This window comes from Hemicordylus capensis, chromosome 3 (genome assembly GCF_027244095.1).
Source record: "Hemicordylus capensis ecotype Gifberg chromosome 3, rHemCap1.1.pri, whole genome shotgun sequence".
Taxonomy (NCBI): domain Eukaryota; kingdom Metazoa; phylum Chordata; class Lepidosauria; order Squamata; family Cordylidae; genus Hemicordylus; species Hemicordylus capensis.
Genome location: NC_069659.1, coordinates 320370232 through 320390668, shown reverse-complemented (window position 1 = coordinate 320390668; position 20437 = coordinate 320370232). Strand labels below are relative to the sequence as shown.

General features: G+C 42.7%; 1 protein-coding gene across 1 annotated transcript; it reads right to left on the bottom strand.

The window, feature by feature from the left end:
- Nucleotides 1-3066: 3066 nt before the first annotated feature.
- SELENOT (selenoprotein T) lies at nt 3067-18911 on the bottom strand. The gene is made up of 6 exons (XM_053305366.1): nt 18584-18911; nt 7620-7730; nt 6896-7022; nt 5708-5795; nt 4169-4321; nt 3067-3784 (listed from the first exon to the last, which is right to left on the bottom strand). Exons 1-5 carry the CDS (start codon nt 18796-18798, stop codon nt 4197-4199), a joined length of 666 nt encoding a protein of 221 aa, XP_053161341.1. The 5' UTR covers nt 18799-18911; the 3' UTR covers nt 3067-3784; nt 4169-4196.
- Nucleotides 18912-20437: the final 1526 nt, after the last annotated feature.

The window sequence follows — 20437 nt, the reverse complement described above, 5'->3', positions numbered from 1 at the left end:
CGTCCCAGTGATGGTAGATGAACCGCCCTGCCCCTGAAGAAGGGCACGAGGAAGGCGTCATGGCAATCTTTGTTGGCACACAGCCTGCAAAAGCAAGCGCTAACTCAAACGTGCAACAGGCACTTTAGTGGCGCTTATGCTTCTCATGGGCCACCTTCTGCTTTTTGGAGGGCTTACTTGACTCTCCTTTATTGCCCTCTCCTGCGCCCAAGTCTACCTCCTCATGGATCTTGCTGTTTTTGGCTGCCTTGCGGGGCAAAGCAGAGGCCACCTCCGCTGGGAGTGTGCCTCCCGATAAGGGAGGGATGATGGAGGTAGACGCGCCAGCCAGCATAATAGGCAGGGAAGAGAGAGGAAGTTTCCCTCCAAGACTACCAGCATCGCGGGCTTTTTCCCTGGGGCGTTTGTTAGGTTTGGGAGGGTTTCCCTCTGATAGAGAGCCTCCCAGCAAATCGCCAGCATGAGCCAGTTCCATTATGCAGGCTAAAAGCAGGCATGAAGAGCCTCAGGGGGAAAGCGAAAGTAAAAATGCAAATACTAAGTAAATGGCCGAATTGGAAAGAAAAAAGGTCACTTTGCAAAAGAAAATGCTAAGGACTCCTTACCCACCCTCACACAGGGAATAAAGGATAGGGGGAAGAAGAAAGGAAAATAGCTAGCCTGAGAAACGCTGGGCTCTTTGGAAGCGTGCTACTCTGAGGCAAGACAGGAAGGAACTGGGGAATTGGGCAACGCCTTCCTAGCTACCGGATATCAGCTACAACTTTAAAATTACTTCTTGTCTCTGAGGCATGATCAGGACTACAACCCACTATCTAGGATTAAATCAGACAACTGCAGAAAATGACCTCTTCCAATCTGTTGGCCACTGTGTCATTCTCCAAATTTGCTGGCATAGTTTGGTTAAAGCCTTGACTGATTCTTGTTCTGTTGCCTGCCATATTTCTGTAGCTATTCCATCAATTCCTGAGGCTTCTAACTTGGTAATGACCAGACTGCTGATCTAACTTCATCAGTTGACCATGAAGCACCATCAAAACATTTTCATACTCTCATATAATAGTTCTGACAGTATTGGTCATGGTGGTAACTTTGAAGAAAGGAGTGAAACTGAGCTAGAGTTGTGTTGTAGTGTTGATCTAACAATACTACTACAGCACAATATTACAAGACTCTGTAAGCAAAACTTTGCATGCTAGTACAAACAAGTTACATTGTTTTTAAAATTGTTAATTAGTTTAGAGAGTTGCTGAAAATTGATTCAAATTCTTAAAATAAATTCTATAAACTTAAAAGAGTTTTGGAAGTTAAAACCTGGAAGCTAGCATAACCGTACTGGGCTAGGATAACTCTGCTAGGATGTGCAGATGAAGTGTATCCCTAGAACAAAAATGTTGATTCAGGCTTATTAAGTGATTCCAAAGACAACTATATGCATATATATCTGCCACATTAATAATAAGGGTAGAAATAAGCAATTGTATAACTTGTAACCGTTGCTTAAGAAGTCACTGCATCGCTTGGCTAGCTGCTTGTCCAACTGCCATTCAGGCAGCAAGTTCTTGGCTCCCCATTGCTTCCCTGGATTTCCAAGTGGGGCAGCTTGGGAGCAGTGAGCTTACCACAGCATGGCTAGAAGATACAGATAATCAGTTTTTCAAGTAGTTAGATATTTATTTATTTTTACATTTATATCCCGCTCTTCCTCCAAGGAGCCCAGAGCGGTGTACTACATACTTGAGTTTCTCCTCACAACAACCCTGAGAAGTAGGTTAGGCTGAGAGAGAAGTGAGTGGCCCAGTCACCCAGCTAGTATCATGGCTGAATGAGGATTTGAACTCGGGTCTCCCCGGTCCTAGTCCAGCACTCTAACCACTACACCATGCTGGCTCTCATATGCATGCAATATATTTTTTCAAGTGGCTATTATGGTTCTCTAGTAATGGGGCCGTGGGGAAGTGGCTTGACTACCAAGCCAGAGGTTGCTGGTTTGAATATCCGCTGGTATGTTTCCCAGACTATGGGAAACACCTATATTGGGCAGCAGCGATATAGGAAGATGCTGAGGGGCATCATCATCTCATACTGTGCAGGAGGCAGCAATGGTAAACCCCTCCTGTGTTCTACCAAAGACAACCACAGGGCTCTGTGGGCGCCAGGAGTCGACACCGACTCAACATCACACTTTACCTTTACTACACTATTATGGTCCTGTTTCCACACAACAAAGCAGGCTGCTATTATATAACTATTCACAATCTTGAGTATGAAGGCTTGGGAAGCTTTGGTTAGATGTTCTGCATTGGAACAGTTATATAAATCCATAACCTAGCAACATACCTAACTGACACAGATGCAATTTATTCATTTTTAGAGTCTGAAAATGTACAGATGGAATACAATGGACTTCAATTTCATGTATTAATGAGAAAATCTTGCTCTCATGAACACATCTGAACTCCCAGCATTCTACATAACTCCCTCCACCCTGAGCGTTACATGTTACTAAAAAAAGACCAAGTGTTAGTATCTTGATGGTTGGTACCTTATAAACCATGTCAGACAGGGCCTGCATAATTTTTGTATGCCACTCAGGGGCAAACTGTAAATTTCAATGTCAATCAAGTTTACTGAAGCACACATTCCAATTAGAGGCAATAAAACTCAAAGATTAATATTTTTATCCAAGCTTCTGAAGAAAATAGCTTTTCTGCATGGCTTAAATATAAGCAATTTTTGTTCTACATAGGGCTTCCATTCTTCCTTTCAGCGCAGAAATTAAGAGCATTCACTTGCCTTCTATGCAAGCTATATTCATTTGCAGAACTGGGTTACAAGTTACTCTCACAGGGAGTGAACCATATTGTCTACTGGATAATTTCCCACAGCTGGACTGCAACCTGTTGCATTGCAAGTTGTGTGTGCATGCGCGCACGTGCGTGAGAGAGAGAGAGAGAGAGAGATTTTTTTAAAAACCCATAACTGTGTTTTTAAAAGTTGCTCTGTTTTCAAGCAGCTTAGTAAGGCACACCAGTCAGATTCATAAAGCGATTCTAATGCTTCACACACAGTAAATGAAATTTATTTATTTAAATTAGTTTGCTTAGTTCATATTTAGAACAGTATAGAGGCCCAGCTATTTGACCATGTTGACTGGTTCAGGAAACAGAATTTAAACTGTCAAGGGAATTTGAAAAGCAGTTGATCTTCTCTGAAGTCACAACATTGAGGGTAGTTACTCTGCATATAACTTTGTTTATATAATTTAGTATACAATGCACCATTCATTCAGCAATATACTCTGAAAATATACAAAACGTACATAACCAAATCAGCAATGTTTGACAGCCATCAATTATTATCCAAACTAGTCCAAAAGATAACCAGTAGAGATCTATTTCAAACTACAAATGGAACTGAAAATTCCATATAAAGCAGATAAGACAACATTTTTTTTCCAAGGAAAAAATTAGGCTTTTAACTAATTCTGTCATCTTCTTAAACATGAATATAAAACAAAGTTATCATCATGTAATGCCTGCATTGTCTAGCGCTGAACTTTTTCTCTTTTTTAAAAAAGTTAATTCTATACAGTATTATTGCACTCCTTGAAAGTGCAGTATTTGGAAACATGCCAGCACTGAAAGGGGTCTTGCATTAAGATTCTCAGGAGGAACAACATGAAGGCGAGGAGAGCATCCAGTCTGTACCAACAGCTTGCTGTCTTCAGTACAGGCCTTCATTCATTTCGTTCATGTTGCCTTTGGAAAGTTTCACTTAATGTCTGAAATACAGCAAGACAAACTTACCAAACAGTTCCGTAAAGTGAGATAACTGATTAAATATGTTTTATATCCACTGTTATCAAGGAAGAAGTGCAACATTCTGTTAGAACAATATTCTAGAGGTCCCCCAAACAGAAGTAAAAAATCATACATAATGTACATGTTACTTCACTAGCACGAATCTTAAGTGGGTATACAGGATATTGATTAGGAGATCAAAGTGGACTGTCAACAAATTTCAAAAACTCTCCCTGAAACAGCTGCATAATGCTTTGACTGATGTTGAAAGTTTGTATGATACGTTTACAATCTATTTTATCCACGCGCCCCCCCCCGCCCCACCTATCAAATATTCCACTGAGCCATCTACGAATCAAACTTACAAGAGGTTTTCAGTACTGAAGGATGGGGCTATGATCTATGAGGTGGCATTTGCTCCATGTGCACGTTGAGTTTCATTTCATTATCAAGAATCTGAACAAGCTGCTGCATGGAAGGAAGGTGCCCAGATTCCAGCTTAGACCACACTGGAACATCTAGTGAAACGAGGCAAAGCACAATTAGATAGTTATTAGAAATATGCACTGGTCAACTTTTTTTTTTTAAAGTGTAGGAGCAGTGAGTGGCTGCTTTGATCTTATAATGACTAAGATATTTAGAGTAGAGTGACTGTTCCAAGTAATTGAATATAGTAAAGATAATGACACAATGGGCACCACCCAAACTACTAATAATAATGTAAGAACATTCCATTTACACAAGCTTGTGTTATTTTTGCCAATTGCCCATGCCCTCTGCAGCATTGGGTTCCACAAAATATGCACCCAAGGGTCTCCCAAGTCTAACGAACGAACTTGGGGGGAGGCGGGAATGGGGAAAAATTGCCCTTCTCTCTCCTTGCACAAGTGTAACATACTTTTTCCGTGAGCAGAACGAGTCTAGATGCTGCTCCTATCCTTTACCAAGCAAGGATTCATGAAATTCCTTTTGGTAAAAATTCCGCACACATCAGATGTTTATCTCTGCCCATCTTGGTTACAAACAAGACATTTACACTTAAAAACATGCACAGTTCTATTTATTGTGTAGCCAAGGCAAGGTTCCTAAACAGTTTTAGATGTCAGTGAAGATGTGAGAGCTTAAGAAAACTGGGGGAAACAGAAAAAAAGTTCCTTCAATCTGTTCTTACTGTACCCAAAACAACAAAAATCAGAAAGTAGTCACTTTTGACAATAATCACCTGTTGCGTGCACAAACAAGAAAGAGGACAGCTTTTCCATACTGTTTTCCAATGAGTAACCATGTTATGTATCCTTAAGGATCTTAGGAAAACATAGATTATAATCTTTAACACATTTTCAATGTTTCACCATCTTTTACAAGACATCCGTGATTCGTATGCTAAGATCTTTACTAAAACCAAATAAGATCTTTTTTGACCTGACTGCACCATGAATACCGAGACTACTTACACTGGAATGACCCTATCATGAGATCCCTGAAAATGCTTAACTTGTGAACATTTGGAGCACCTTCATTCATGGCTCCCATGTAGAACATTCAAGCGTGTTGTGAGAGTGAGCCCAAAGTTCATGCCAATGCCTGTTTCTTGAATGCATAACATGCAACATGGAGCCCACAGAAATATCCTCAAGAGGTCCCACTTGCACAATTTGGCCTCTCCTTTTTTTGGTAGGAACAATCACAGATGGGGTCTATGGGCATCTTTAGGTGGGCTTCATGTTTGCTCAGGAAGAGAGAGAGGTTCACTCCTATTCCTCATATGCCAACTACCCCTGCAGGTGGGTATTATATCCCAAATGCAGCAGGCAACAGAAACATTAACAAGGGGTAAAAGTCAGACAAAGTACCCCTTAAGGAGGGGGGGAGCTAACTAGAAGGTAAAGGTGTTTAGAACTCACCATTTAAAGTTATTTCAAATGCACCCGTTGACATACACTGGTTCTCAATCATGTTGCTCAGGAAGAAAACCATCATACAAGCATAAACCTATAAGTTAAGAGCATTGAACTCAGTAATTGTCTTTAAATCAAGCAATGCATTTACCAGCATTATGATTCCATCGTTTTAAGCCAGGTATGCTCATTTATAAATACCTAGCAAAAAATGCACCCTAGCAGACTATATGCATACATATAATACACATCACAGCAGTTACAAGGAGGAAGTTAGGGAGCAGGGTACAATTTCTAAGACATAACCACTTTTGAAGTGGGTAAACAAATGCTACATACCTAAATATTTTAATTTTCATTAATGAAGTTTGTTATTACTATTTCTGTTTCAACCCTTAATGGTATTGCTCCCTTTACACCAGCCTGTTAAATAGTCTCTTGGTGCTATACACCAAGGATGAAATGATGCAATCTTCAGCAACATGACACTGAAAGATCTCATAGTCAGAAGGTTAAAGTTTCAGCTTTAGACTGCAACTCCTCAGATAAGCCATTGTCCAAGGTCAGGATGTTGTACAATAGATTAACCCATGCTTGCATCATTTGTGGAAGCCAGTATCATGTAGGGGCTAAAGTTCTGGAGTTAGGGTAGAGCTGTCTTCAAATGCCTATTCAGCCACAAAGCTTATTGGGTGACCTTGAACCAGTCTTTCACTCTATTTCATAGTGTTACTGTGAGGGAGCGGGGAGAGGAAGAACCATGCATGCTATCCTGAGCTCTTTTGAGGAAGGGCTGAATGAAAATGCACTAAAAAACCCAACAACAACAACAAACCAGCCAATTATTTCGAGGGAGAAATGGCCTTGCTTCAACCTCTATTTAGACCAAGCTCCTCATACAGTAGTCCCGCATCCTGTTTGTCCAGGTAAACAGCAACAGAGAAACCATTGCTGCTGGTAGTAGTGGGACACCAGTATCCCCAAGCCCAAAACTCTTATTCAGGAAGTTTATTATTCAGAAGCATCCAGGTATCCCTCACCATAATCACATAAGATATTGTGATTATATTATGTTAACATGAACTGGAGACGGGTGGCTTCTGTAGTCATTTTCCTTTTAACACTATTCCCAGCCAAGAAACTATATAGTGAACCCCCACATCAGATGTTTGTAAAATGATGAAAAAAATGTACCTTATTTTCTTGGCCCCACTGCCAGATACTTGGAGCCTGCATGCCAAAGAAAGCAAAAGGATCCTTGCCAACAATAATGAAGCCTATTAACACTAGTTTGAAGACTGACAGGAAAGATGCTATATGTCTGTCAGAAGAAAAAGAAATGTCAATCACGGCAAACATCCAAATATATCCTATTCCCACAAACATCCAAATATATCCTATCCCCAAATGCCAGAATTATGCCATATGTAGCTGCATTTCACTAGTCTTCACTTTAATTGAACATTATATTACTCAAAGATGCTGCATTTAAAATGTAAGAGCATAACACTAGGTGAACATATGTTATTCTCAGCATTCTGGAATTCCCAAATCCCCCTCTACGCTTATACTTTGGTCATTATTCAAGTAAACACAACAGGCACTTGTGGCCCTGTAACCAACACAAAAGCAGGACATCATTAGTATTTTATTTATTTATCCATTCATATGCCACTCTTCTGCTGTAGAGTGATTTACGAAAATACAATTAAACACAGAAAGAAAAATTAACAGCACTAGTTTGCTAGCTCTGGACGTGTGGGACTTGTCGCCCAGAGATCCACATTGGTCATGAAAGTGAACTCTTGCCATTAGCAACTGTTAGTCAATTCCTCATATTACAGCATTACAGAATTTTTATCTACCCAAACTATCGAAGATGACATATTTAGTACATTTTAACTAATAATTAACTTACCTATAAATAGGCTGAGGAAGGTAGTTTTCCCCTTCAATGCGGATGTCTGGGTACCGCTGGCTAATAACCCGCATGTACTCCTCAAACACCCGCCTGTAGCCTCAGGAAACACTAAACAAAAATATTTTATCAGAATTAGCTTTTTATATTTATGCTACTGGTTTAAGCACACTAATATATCTACCAAAAGTAGAACTAACTACTTGCATGCAACACATTTTAGTTAAAGGCAACTTTATATGAACTCCAACTCTACCACCACCAGTCACCCAAAGGTGTCTTGCTGCCTGTCACAACATAGTAACCCATCTTTCTTCTTTCAAGTTCTTTTTCCAATCCCACATTTACTATAAAGCCTTCAGCTCATCCTCTTAATCTTCATCCCCAACTATAACCAAGTTTTAGGTATATGTAACCACATTTGTCTACATTCATCCCTCCCCACCAGTGTTCCCTCTAAGGCATGTGCATGCTCACAAATTTTTTTTAATGTCTACTCAATTAATTTTAGATCCCACTCAGGTTGAATCAGGAAGGCCCCATTCTAGATGCATGTGCGCGCACACTGCCTTAATACTGCTGGGCGGGGGGGAGGGGACTCGTTCTGCACACAGATGGATAAAAATTAGTGGGAACACTGCTCCCAACCCTTGTCTTGCTGTCTCCTTCCCATTTCAGATTGTAAGCTCTTTGGAGTCAGGGACTTATTTTTGCCTGTGCCTATGTAACTCTCTAGAACACCGTGTACATCAAGAACACTAATAATAATTAATACTTCATTATTCAATTTCATTACATCTTGTTTTAACGAAATAAGAAAAATTTTAAGAAGGAAATCTCACTTTTTCTATGTAACTAGTGTTACATCTAACAAATTTCTGCACAACTGACATTAAGAGCTCACACCACCAGAAAACCTTTATAATGTTACTTAAAATAAAATCAGAACTTTAATGGTACTGCAAGTTCACAGGTGACACAGTGTGTCCTACATGGTGTCTGGCATACATAAGAAATTCAATACAAACATGCCTTTAAAACTGGTCGCCTGAGGGAGGGCTAAAGGAATCCCAAGGGAGAAAAGTAACTCTTCCTAGAGAGATTCATGAAGGTAGACCCTAGACTGCAGACATCAGTTAGCAATTACTAAAGAGACCACCTGCTTAATTTATTTGCAAAGTGTCCTTTTCCATCTTCAAAATCAACCCCACCTTATAATATGCTTATTTTATATAATTTAAGATCATTATTGTTTGTTGTTCATTGTAAACCACCAAGATATTTCCTATGAGGCGTTCTATAAATACGATAACTAAAATATTTTCTTATTAAAGATATATTGGCTCATATACTGTACAATGCAACACACCCATGCTGCTAATAAACAGCGTCAGAGTTGTGCCCCAGGGCAGCTCCACTCCAGTGTAATAGTGCCCATACACAGTTATGCAACAGGATGCCCCCTGGAAATAATGAACTCCCGCTGCACAACTGCATTTGCACAGCATTACGCTGGAGCAAAGCTGTCCTGAGACACAACTCTGCCAACAGCGTTTACACTGATGCTGCAGCGTTGGCAGGGCTCTGACTGCCTGCGCTACACAGTATGCGAGTCAGTATCTTTGAAGAAAAATTCAGCTCCCTACACTTAAGCAAGGACACCTTTTGTATCCAGTTTGTGTGAGCAGAAGATGATGGGGAGAAGTGGAAATGATCGATGGCACAGCACAGGCCTTGACAAGATTGCTCTGGAGCTAGGAGCCAGCCCAAACATTTAGGAGCCAGACAATGTACACTTATCAAAGTTCCCTGACTTGTGGAGGGGCAGGCTAAATCTTCTTTACCACCTTTAGAAGTAACATACATAGAACAGAAAGAGGGATGCCTGGGCCAAATACAGTTTTATTAAACAGCTACTTCTGAATATCCTAGCGGGATTTGTCAAGCCCTTTGCACATTACATGATTGTCTGACTTAGGGGTAGACTGTTGGCAATGCCACCAACGAAGCACTCCTGCCCTCTAGCCTGCTGAATGTCAGTTGATCAGGGCAGTCTACAGCAACAGCTTCTCTTCTTTGGTCCTATCCTGTAAATAAGAACAGGGCCCCTTCTGGGCAAAGGGCCAGTATGTCTTTCCCAGCATCTGCCTGTCACTGATCTTATAAAGGATATTAGTTTTCTTTCCTGTGGACTTCAGATGGCTGCCAGTTAATGTCAAGAAGGAATTTTACCAGGCTTTCCAACTGACCGAAAGGAACTTGCCTGTCTCTTAATCAATTACCTGTAGGAGAGGTTTCTCTCCCCTGCCGCCCTCCGGGTTGTAATGCCACAATGGCACTTGGAATTTAGGCAGGGAAACATAGTGTGTGCAAGCTCCTCAGGAAACCTTATGGAGCCCTTCTTAGAAATCTGGGCTCATACTCCAGTCCACTAACGGAACTGGCAACTAGCCACAGTCCCAAATTGGTAGCAGCATGATTGAATAGCTCACACCATCTGCTGCCTCCCTAAGGTTATGCAGCATGCAGGCTGGATCATTTTCCACTGTAATCAGTTGGTTCAGCAGCAACTTTTAAGTATGTGTGCTTGTGGTACAGAAAAGTCATGGAAGCAATGAGCAATAAAGTTGTGGCCTATCAATTCAGTTCAAAGCATGCGTGCATGACCATTCTCTCTCCCCTAACTTTGTGGGATCCAAGCAATGTTTTATTTAACCCTTTAAAGTATAAGTGCCTTACTTGGATTAAAGCAACAAGAGCCTTCAGTGTGCTATGAAAAGCTCAAGCTTAGCAAAGCTGAGTATCATGGACAGATTCAGATCATCAATGCCAGCCTGCTACTGTATCAAACAATTCCAATTATTAATCTTATTACCCTACAGATCCTCCCTCACCCCCAAGAAAAGAGCAGAATATGAGGTTGATTTGATTCAAATCAAACTGGACTTAAATTATGATTTAAATCGCTTCACAGAAGGACTCCATTGTAATGATTTAAATCACTAGTCAGGAAGATTCTATTTAATCATAATTTTCTAGAAAAAGTACATTCTTGCTATCCAATATACCTTAATATACATTCAGGGATAGATTTAGATTTAATTTTTAGAAGTCAGGTACACACTACAATAGATACACACATCTCATAATGCTGTTTTATTTTAGCAACCGGGCCTTGCATTTCTTTGTTGCACTGTTTGCATTTTGCACACATGCCTTTCTTATCCACAGGTACAGGAACTTCATAAAAATATTCTCAAATGGGGTCTCTTTCACAGCCTGCTGCCATGATATGTTTCAGAAGAACAGCCCTGCCGGATCAGGCCCAAAGCCTATATAGTCCAGCATCCTGTTTCACACAATGGCCCCCCAGATGCCACTGGGAAGCACGCAGGCAAGAGCTGAGGGCATGCCCCCTCTCCTGCTGATGCTCTCCTGCAACTGGTATTGAGAGGCATTTTGCCTCTGAGGCTAGAGGTGGCCTATAGCCCCCAGACTAGTAGCCATTGAGAGAACTATCCTCCATGAATTAGTCCAAGCCCCTTTTAAAGCCATCCAAGATGGTGGCCATCACCACATCCCATGGCAAATAATTCCATAGATTAATTATGTGCTGTGTGAAAAAGTACTTCCTTTTGTCAGTCCTAAATTTCCTGGCCTTCAGTCTCATGGATGACCCCTGGTTCTAGTGTTGTGAGAGAGGGAGAAAAATGTCTCTCTGATCACTCTACTCCATGCATAATTTTATACACCTCTATCATGTCTCTCCATAGTTGCCTCTTTTCCAAGGTAAAGAGCCCAAGATGCTGTATGTAGCCTTGCCTCATAAGGTGCTCCAGGCCCCGGATCATCGTGGTTGCCCTTTTCTGCACCTTTTCCAGTTCTACAATGACCTTCTTAAGATACGGTAACCAGAACTGTGCACAGTACTCCAAATACGACCACATCATAGATTTGTATAAGGGCAGTATAATATGCCTTTCAACAATGGAGAATACACTCAGAAAAAGTTTCCTCAGAACTGTATGAACATTTTCTGTTCACTTGTGGTTTCACTTTCTATTCACCTTCTGTATCCCTTACATTTATATCCAGACAAGACTCGCCTTCTTGCTCAGATCTACTCCATCCCTCCAAATCCTCTATTCATTCACTGGCCTTCTTTAGCCCGATTGAGACATGCAGACATCTGTACACATTTATGTGAATGTGCCTGTGTTCATTTTAAGAGTGAACCTGGACATAGGCCCTTCAAATGCATGATACACATAGGAAATGTATTTCTGTATCTACATTAAACATAATATGTGAACGACTGCATCTGTGTACAGATCGGTACTTGTGTACACTCATATAAGTGTTGAACATAATGTGTGAATGGGCCTAATCTCTGAACATGGGGTGGGTGAGGGTGGGGGAAAGGGCTTGACTATGTGCATGCTGCATGCATACCACCTGCAAAATAGGATTTATCAGGTCTGATCTCTCATCCTCATATACTGCTGTTAACATGTTCAAAGAATGTAACGAGAAGCTACAATTAACATTCATGATTATACCTTTGACCTAGGTTCTTTTTAAATGTATTTTAAAATAAATAAAATCCCATTTAAATTCTATTCTGGCAGAACATGAAGATCTTTTCTTCTTGTGCTGCAATACTGCTTGGAGACTCAAATGTTCTATCAAAATTTTACAATACTTTGGTGCTCCCAGAATACAGACTTGCCTAACCTTTGCTCCACAACAAAAGAGTTTGGCAGACATCATGATTGCAACAAACAGTTTGTGTAGTGTAGCTTACAGTAAAACTATGGGTTAGCAAACAACAGCTACAACTACAGAAATCACTAATAGCAGCCATCCAAAGAAAATTTAGTGGCAATTTGCCTTTAAAATGCTTGAATATTAGTACAGAGAAGCCAGTCTTCTCCAGATTTTTACAGACACCAATCAGCTCAAAAGGGCCAACTATAATTGAATTTTATTAGCATATTAATAACCTAGCTTGCATGTTGTTTATAGAAGTATGTGCCAAAATACAGCTGCTGGTGATGTATTTGATTTTAGGAAGACTTACTTCAAGTAAAGTATTTTTAGGACTGCAATCCTTAGCCTTTTACTTGCTTCCTGGTTTCTAGTTCTGCAGGCCATTGTCGTGTCTCATAGTTGGTCTCAACCACGAGAATGAAACATTAGCTTTTAAAAAAATAAGTTAGAACTGAATTTTTCAGATGTATTACAAAAACCTCCAGGCTTCTGTGAAATACTTCACATAATTCATATTTGTACTGCTCAGAACTTAATAGATACCGAGGAATGCATACGGTATTTATTTAGAAGGTTCAGTAACAAGAAACCTTGAAGACAACCATGAAATGCTTTTTAAAATGTCTCTGCTTTTTTCCTTTTAGTCCCAGTTGTGTTGCGTTGCTATGCTGATGTAACACTGGTACACAAGAGCAGCAACAATGCCTATTAAAAATAGTAATAATAAGTAAGTGGAAACATTCTTGCTTCGCTAGCACAAACAGCGTTTATAAACAAACGCCCTGGGAAAGATCACATATCAGAAAGAGCTAAATTAGAGAGGAGCAGAAACTGAAACTGCTTGAACTTCAGAATTTTAGTAACTATTACAGGTGGACCTTGCTATATGCAGTTCTGCTATCTGCAGTTCCGCGTATTCACAGTCCAACTGTTACCTGGCCTCATTATCCGTGGATACAAAAGGGTCAAAACCCACATATCTGAAGTTTTGGGATGGCTGGAAATGATCTCGGAGGTCATTTCTGGCTGCCATTTTGTGACTCATTTGAATGAAAAACCGCACAGTGACTTTGAGACTGGGGTGTGTGTGTGTGTGTAATCAGTGAGTTGCTGAAGGCACGCAGAGCACGGTAGGGCACGTTATTTCACCCTTTAAAATTTTTTTTGCCTCCCCCCCATAATTTTCAAGCATCCAGGAACCTAACCCCCCAATCCCATTGACTTAGTGATTCTGTATCCATGGTTTCAGTATCTGTGGTAGTAGTGGAGAACAGAACTACCACGGATACCGAGGTCCACCTGTACTTGATTAAATAAATGTGTTTTTAAAAGGCACTAACATTAGGCACAGAATTGTAAGTAGCCCAGACCATGTTTCATTCCAAATCTGTCATTCAGAGCCAGTGTGGTGTAGTGGTTAGAGTGCTGGACTAGGACTGGGGAGACCTGAGTTCAAATCCCCATTCAGCCATGATACTTGCTGGGTCACTCTTTAATATGCAAATTAAAAGGTGAAACTGATATATGAGACAGACGCATTACATGCAAAGCGAGACCTCATTAGTGCCACAGGCTGATAGCATCCATGCCACGCCGCACTGAGGCAGTAATTGCTGCAAAAGGGGCCCAAACCAAGTACTGAATACATATGCATGCTTATACTTTTCAGAGGTCCGATATTGTTCTATTCTTCAATCCTTGTCTTCTTGGTTCCATGTAATATTCTAATTTTCTGGGATTGTGGATTTGGGGTTTTCATGAGCTGTACACCATGATCATCACAATTATAACAAATTAAGGCTTGACTTATCTCGCTTTGCATGTAATGCGTCTGTCTCATATATCAGTTTCACCTTTTAATTTGCATTACTGAAATTAATGGACTTTTGCATGATATTCTAATTTTCCGAGTTTCACCTGTACATGATCGCTTCTGAGCATCCTCTCCAACCTGCTTCAGAACTGGCCCCTTGGTATACACAAGAACTACAGGAGCTGAAGTAGCAATATAGACAGCTAGAGTGCAAGTGTAGAAAGAATCGGACACATTACAACACAGAGCGCATTTGAAGATCTATGCTCAGGCAATACACGCAGCAAATAAGTTTTATTCTTTTCTGCCCATATTGCGTCCACAAGCTCACATCCAGCAGAGTTCTTTAGGGTTGTGAGAGGACTTCTCCCTTGAATCACAATTTGGAACCATCAATTAATTGCTGATGTTTTAAATGAGTTTTTTGAGGATAAAATTTCTCGTATTCGGGCCGACAAGATTCAGACTCCATAATTATTGTAGTGTCTGATGCAGGGGTATCCAGAAACTCCTCTTATGTAGTTAGGCTGAATCAGTTTCAATTTGCAACTCCTGAGGATGTCGACAAGCTGCTTGGAATGGTGCAGTCTACCACCTGTTCTCTAGATCCTTGTCTATTATCAAACAGAAGGGTTGTTGTAAAAGGCCTGTTGGATATAAATGCTTCTCTGAGAGAGAGCAGGATGCTTTCCTGTCTTAAGAAGGGAATCATTAGACCTCTTCTGAAAATGTGTGCATTGGATCCCTCAGAATTAAGCAACTAAAGGTCTGTCTCCAACCTTCCATGATTGGTCAAGGTAATTGAGAGGATGGTGGCCTCCCAGATCCAGTCAGTCTTGGAGGAAACTGATTATTTAGACCCATTTCAAACTGGTTTTTGGATGGGCTGTGGGGTAGAGATTGCTTTGGACGGCCTGATGGATGATCTCTAATGGGGAATTGATGGAAAGAGTGTGACTCTGTTGGTCCTTTTGGGTTTCTCGGCGGCTTTCAATACTATCAACCATAGTATCTTTCTGGACCATCTGAAGGGGTTGGGAGTGGGAGGCACTGCTTTGCAGTTGTTCAGCTCCTACCTCAGGCAAATTTCAGATGGTATTGCTTGGAGACTGTAGTTCTTCAAAACCTTTATATGGCATTCCCCATATACTGTCTCCAATGCTTTTTAACATCTGCATGAATCCGCTGGGAGAGATCATCAGGAGATTTGGTACAGGCTGTTATCAGTATGGAACATCATCAGAAGGCATAACCTCCCTAAATGCCTGCTTGGAAGCAGTAATGGGCTGGATGAGAGATAAACTAAGCATGAATCCAGATAAGATGGAGGTACTTATTTTGTGGGGTTGGAACTCAGGAAACAATGTCCATCTGCTTGGTTCTGGATGAGGTCACAATTCCCCAGAAGGAACTGGTATGCAGTCTGGGAGTGCTTCTGGATTCAAACTTTCCCTGGTGTCTATGCTTGAGGTGGTGGCCAGAGGTGCTTTCCATCAGCTTTGGCTGATAGCAAACTGTGTCTGTTTTTGAGATAAACAACCTCAGAATATCCCCTGGTAACCTCCAGACTTGACTACTAAGATGCACTCTTTGAGGGGCAGCCTTCGTACATAGTCCATAAACTACAGTTGGTATAGAATGCAGCAGCCAGGTTCATCTCCAGGTCATCTCAAAGAGACCATATTATTCCTATATTAAAATAACTACACAGGCTACCATTACGTTTCTGGGCAAAATACAAGGTGCTGGTTATAACCTATAAAGACCTAACAAGCTTAGGCACTGGGTATTTAAGACAATGACTTCTTAATTATGAGCCCCATCACCCATGAGATCATCCAGTGAAGTTCATCTGCAGTTGCCACCAGCTCGTCTGGTAGTTACATTGGGACAAGCCTTCTCTGTTGCCGCCCTGAGACTCTGGAATGCGCTCCCTGCTAAAATAGAAGCCTCCCCCTCTCTGACAACTTTTAAGAACTCCCTAAAGGCACATTTTTTCACCCAAGCTTTTTAAGTAGATTTGTGGTTTTAAATTGTTTTAAGGTTTTCATTTGTGTTTTCGTTTGTTTTATGTTTTAAACTACCCAGAGAGATAAGTTTGGGAAGGTGTACAAATATGATAAATAATACAGACTTTGGAACCTAACCCATCAGCAGATACAGCGTGGCATTTGAAACCTTCACTAATACAGGACTAACTGACTACAGCTACAGTCTTAGATGCATTCTTATTTGGGAATAATTCCCAATGAATTCAATAAGACTTACTGCCAAGTATAACAGCATGTTGAGTAAGTATGCTTCAAATCCACCATCCTATGTATTCTTGCCAAGGAGAAAGACCCATTAATCAAAGTGTGACTGTGACTTACTTTCAAATAAAAATGCATAAAATTGCATACATAATTGTGTATTATGTATGCTGGGCTTGACCTTTAAAGCTCTACAGTTTGGGGGCGGGGTACCTGTCAGACTGCATTCACCCATATGAACCTGCCAGGGCCCTCCGCTCATCATCTCAGGCCTTACTCATGGCCCCACCATTAACAGAGATCTGGTTGGCAGGGACTAGAGACGGTGTCTTTATAGTTGTGGCCCCTTGGCTTTGGAAAGCCCTCACTGAAGAGCTTTGCCATGCTCCCCCCCCATTTTAAAAAAACAATTAAAAACATATTTTTAAAGAGGCTTTTTAATGTTTTATCTGCTGCTTATATCTGGTAGGTTCTTCAGTTTTGATAGCTCCCGGTTTTTAGCTTTTTTAATAACTTTTAATTTGAAACCTCAAAAATGTAATTTTAATTGTGGTTTTAGCCTGGTCTTTTAACTTATTTAACTTAAATTGCTTAACTTTCTTAGTCTTATTTTACATTGTATCTATTTTATTAATGTTGTGAGCCGTCCTTGGGCAGTAGTGTACTGGAAGAATAATTAAATAACTCAGGGCAAGATTTATTTGGTGGTTGCACTCACAACTGACATGTTACATAGCTATGCAGTACAATCCTATGCAAGTTTATTCTCATAGTGCATGAACCATAGTTCTGTGGAAGAACACCAGTTTGCATGTAGAAGGCTACAAATTTAATCCCTGGAATTTCCAGGTAAAAATTCCCATTTTCAACCCTGGAGAGCTACTGCCAGTCAATGCAGAGTAGACACTACTATGCTAGACAGACCAATGGTCTTAACTCGGTTGCAGCCTCCTATATAAGCTCTACTAGACTGTGAATCCTTAGGGAACAAGAAACCATCTTAGTATCCTTTTTGTGTAAACTGCTTTGAGAGCTTTTTCACTGAACATACAATATACGTAATAAGGCTTACAGAACACTCGACATACACCATTGTGACCAGGACACCTCATATCCTCCTCCAATATACTCTTCCATCGGCCCTCATTCAATCCTCCATCACATAGGTCCATGAAATCCCTCGTTATACACCCTGCCCTATCAACACATTCCCGGTCTCCTCTCCCTTTCCTTCCACTCCCTGCCTAGCTGTTTATACCTCTTCCCCTAAGCCCCAGCCTCCGGACGGAGCCCATCACCTACCAACCTCGCCCTTTGCTCTCCTGCAACTATTTACCCTTCAGCCCTTACCACACCACCATGCCTCGCCCTATTCACACCCACACACACACCCCCCAAAAGGGCTGCCAGTTCTTCCTCTCTTTTTTCCGGCACACATTCAAACCCTGCGAGCCGAGTGCTGCGTTCAGGACTGGGAGCCAACGTGGGAGGTGCCCCGCATCTCCCCCCCCCCACCCGCGGTTGGGTCTCTCCTGTTCTTACCCCGGTACCTTCTTCGCTACTTCATGTTGTTACAAGCCCCCTTCCTCTTAGTTACGTACTCAAGGCAGGCTGCGGTTCTGAGAGCGGGCCCTGCCCTGGAACGCTTACAGTCTAACCCGCAGAGGGAGCTGGGCCCCCACATCCCACCGGGGCTAAAACTGCCGCCTCAGCGGCCCTTCTACGAAGCCATGTGCCCCAGCAGAGGCCTCCCATTCTCGGCCCCACAGACTCTACAGCCCCCTCCCTTATTTCGGGGTTGCCCCTGCTCTCGGCCCGCCCGTCCCTCCGCTCGGGGCGCCTCCTTTCTCTCTATCGCCCCCACCCCCACCCCTTCGCCTCGGGCAGGATTTCTTCCCTCCTGGCTGGCCCTCCGTCCCTCCTGCCGGCCCCCCTTTCCGGCCTCCCGGGCGCCTCCTCGGCCTCTGCAGGGAAGCGAAAGCAAGGCCAAGCCCCGGACGTGGCTCGGCGTGCTATGGCTGCTGCTGCTTCCCCGCTCCTGCCAAGCGAGGGGGGCGGCTGTCAGCGCAGCTGAGGCAAGCAGGCCTCCCCGAGCCCCTTTGCTTCCGCGGCGGCGGCCGCCCACTCACCAGATCTGGAACTTGAGCAGCGGGCCCGTGGCGTAGGCCATGCGCAGCTTCTTCCCAGGCGGCAACCCGCCCGGCTGCGCCGAGGCCCCGCTCAGCCCCGCCGCCAACAGCAGCAGCAACGCCAGCGCCGGCTTCATTCTGCGGCCGCCGCTCTCTGGACCCGGAACGCAGGTGGAGCCGGTCGCGGAGGAGACTCCCTCCTTCCTCCCCCCCATCCCCAGCAGCAGGCGGAATCACGTGAGCCGGCGGCGTCAGGCGCCTGCGCGAGGCTGCCCCTCTCCTTGGTTGGCTGCGAAGAGAAACGCTCCCTCAACCGCTACAGTCGCCGACACGTTTTGCCGCACAAATATACATACGGGTTACACACGCGCGCCCACCCCGGGGGGCAGAGGGGCTCTGGTAGGGGCGGGGAAAGCAGGCGTTTCTCTCGACGCGGGTGGGGCGTCGTCTCACTTTAATTTATTTATTTTTTAAACTGCCTCAGAAACTTGGTTCTCGTTTCAGAGCGACAGAGCGGGTCTCTGGGACTGTCACAAATTTCCAATGAGGAAAAGGCCTAAATAAACGCCTGAGAGTAGTAGACACGGGGGTAGGGGGGACCTTACTGTAACGGACATGGCTTCCCCCTAAGGATCCTGGGAGTTGTAGTCCGGTGAGGCTGCTGAGCGTTCCGTGTTCGAATTCCGCAGCCTCTTCCCCAAAGCTCCAGTTCTCTGGCGAAAGGGAAGGACCAGCGCGTCTGTACGCTTTTCACACTTTTGTTGTTACGGAGGACTTGGATTTATTTTGCTTGCTTGCTTTTTAATTCAGTGACAAGGTTGTCACAAATATGATCTTGTTTTGCAGGAAATGGTCAAGGCTGCCCCCTGCCGCTTACTAGCCCATGAACGTAATCCATATTCGAATCTTAAAGGATGAAGCTGGAAATTACGACTTCTTCCATGGAAGCTTTAACAGGCTGGAGAGCAAGTGGGCCCCTCCGAATCACCAGAGATAATGCGCATGTTCTGCTTCATCACAAAAATTATGGGTCACAAATATAGCACCCCATGCAGGTCATCTACTTACAATTAAGGTAATATAGTTGCCCATTACATAGCTGGTTGCGGGGGGTGGTTCTCCCCCCACTTCCTCCAAGGAGCTCATTACAACATACATGGGACAGCACCTTTTATTCTCCGAGCAACATTTGAGGTAAGTTAGGCTAACTAAGCAACTAGCCCAAGGTCACCCAGTGAGCTTTCTTGCCGAGTAGAGATTTGAAGCTGGGTCTCCCTGCTTCTAGCCTGACACGTTGACCACTATATCACACATCACTTGGACTGTGGATCAGTCATAGCAGAAAGTCAGTTCATTTTCTGGTTTGCAGTATTCAGCTGGTCCAGAAGGTTATGGCAACCACAGAATAATCCAGCTTTATAATTATTTTTATTTCATTATTTTATTTATTTTACATTTATATCCCACTCTTCCTCCAAGGAGCCCAGAGCGGTGTACTACATACTTGGGTTTCTCCTCACAACAACCTTGTGAAGTAGGTTAGGCTGAGAGAGAAGTGACTGGCCCAGAGTCACCCAGCAAGTATGGCTGAATGGGGATTTGAACTTGAGTCTTCTCAATCCTAGTCCAGCACTCTAGCCACTTCACCACGCTGGCTCTGAGGTATTATCGCAGCAAACCTGGTTCAACAAAACAACTGTCCACTTGGACCTCAATCCAGCATATAGCTCTGTCATTTTCCTGGCTGTCCAAGGTATCCTCAAAAGTCTTCTCCAGCACCAAAGTTCAAACGTGTCAATGCTTTTTCTGTCTTGCTTCTTCAAAGTCCAGCTTTTGCATCCAGAGTGTCACAAG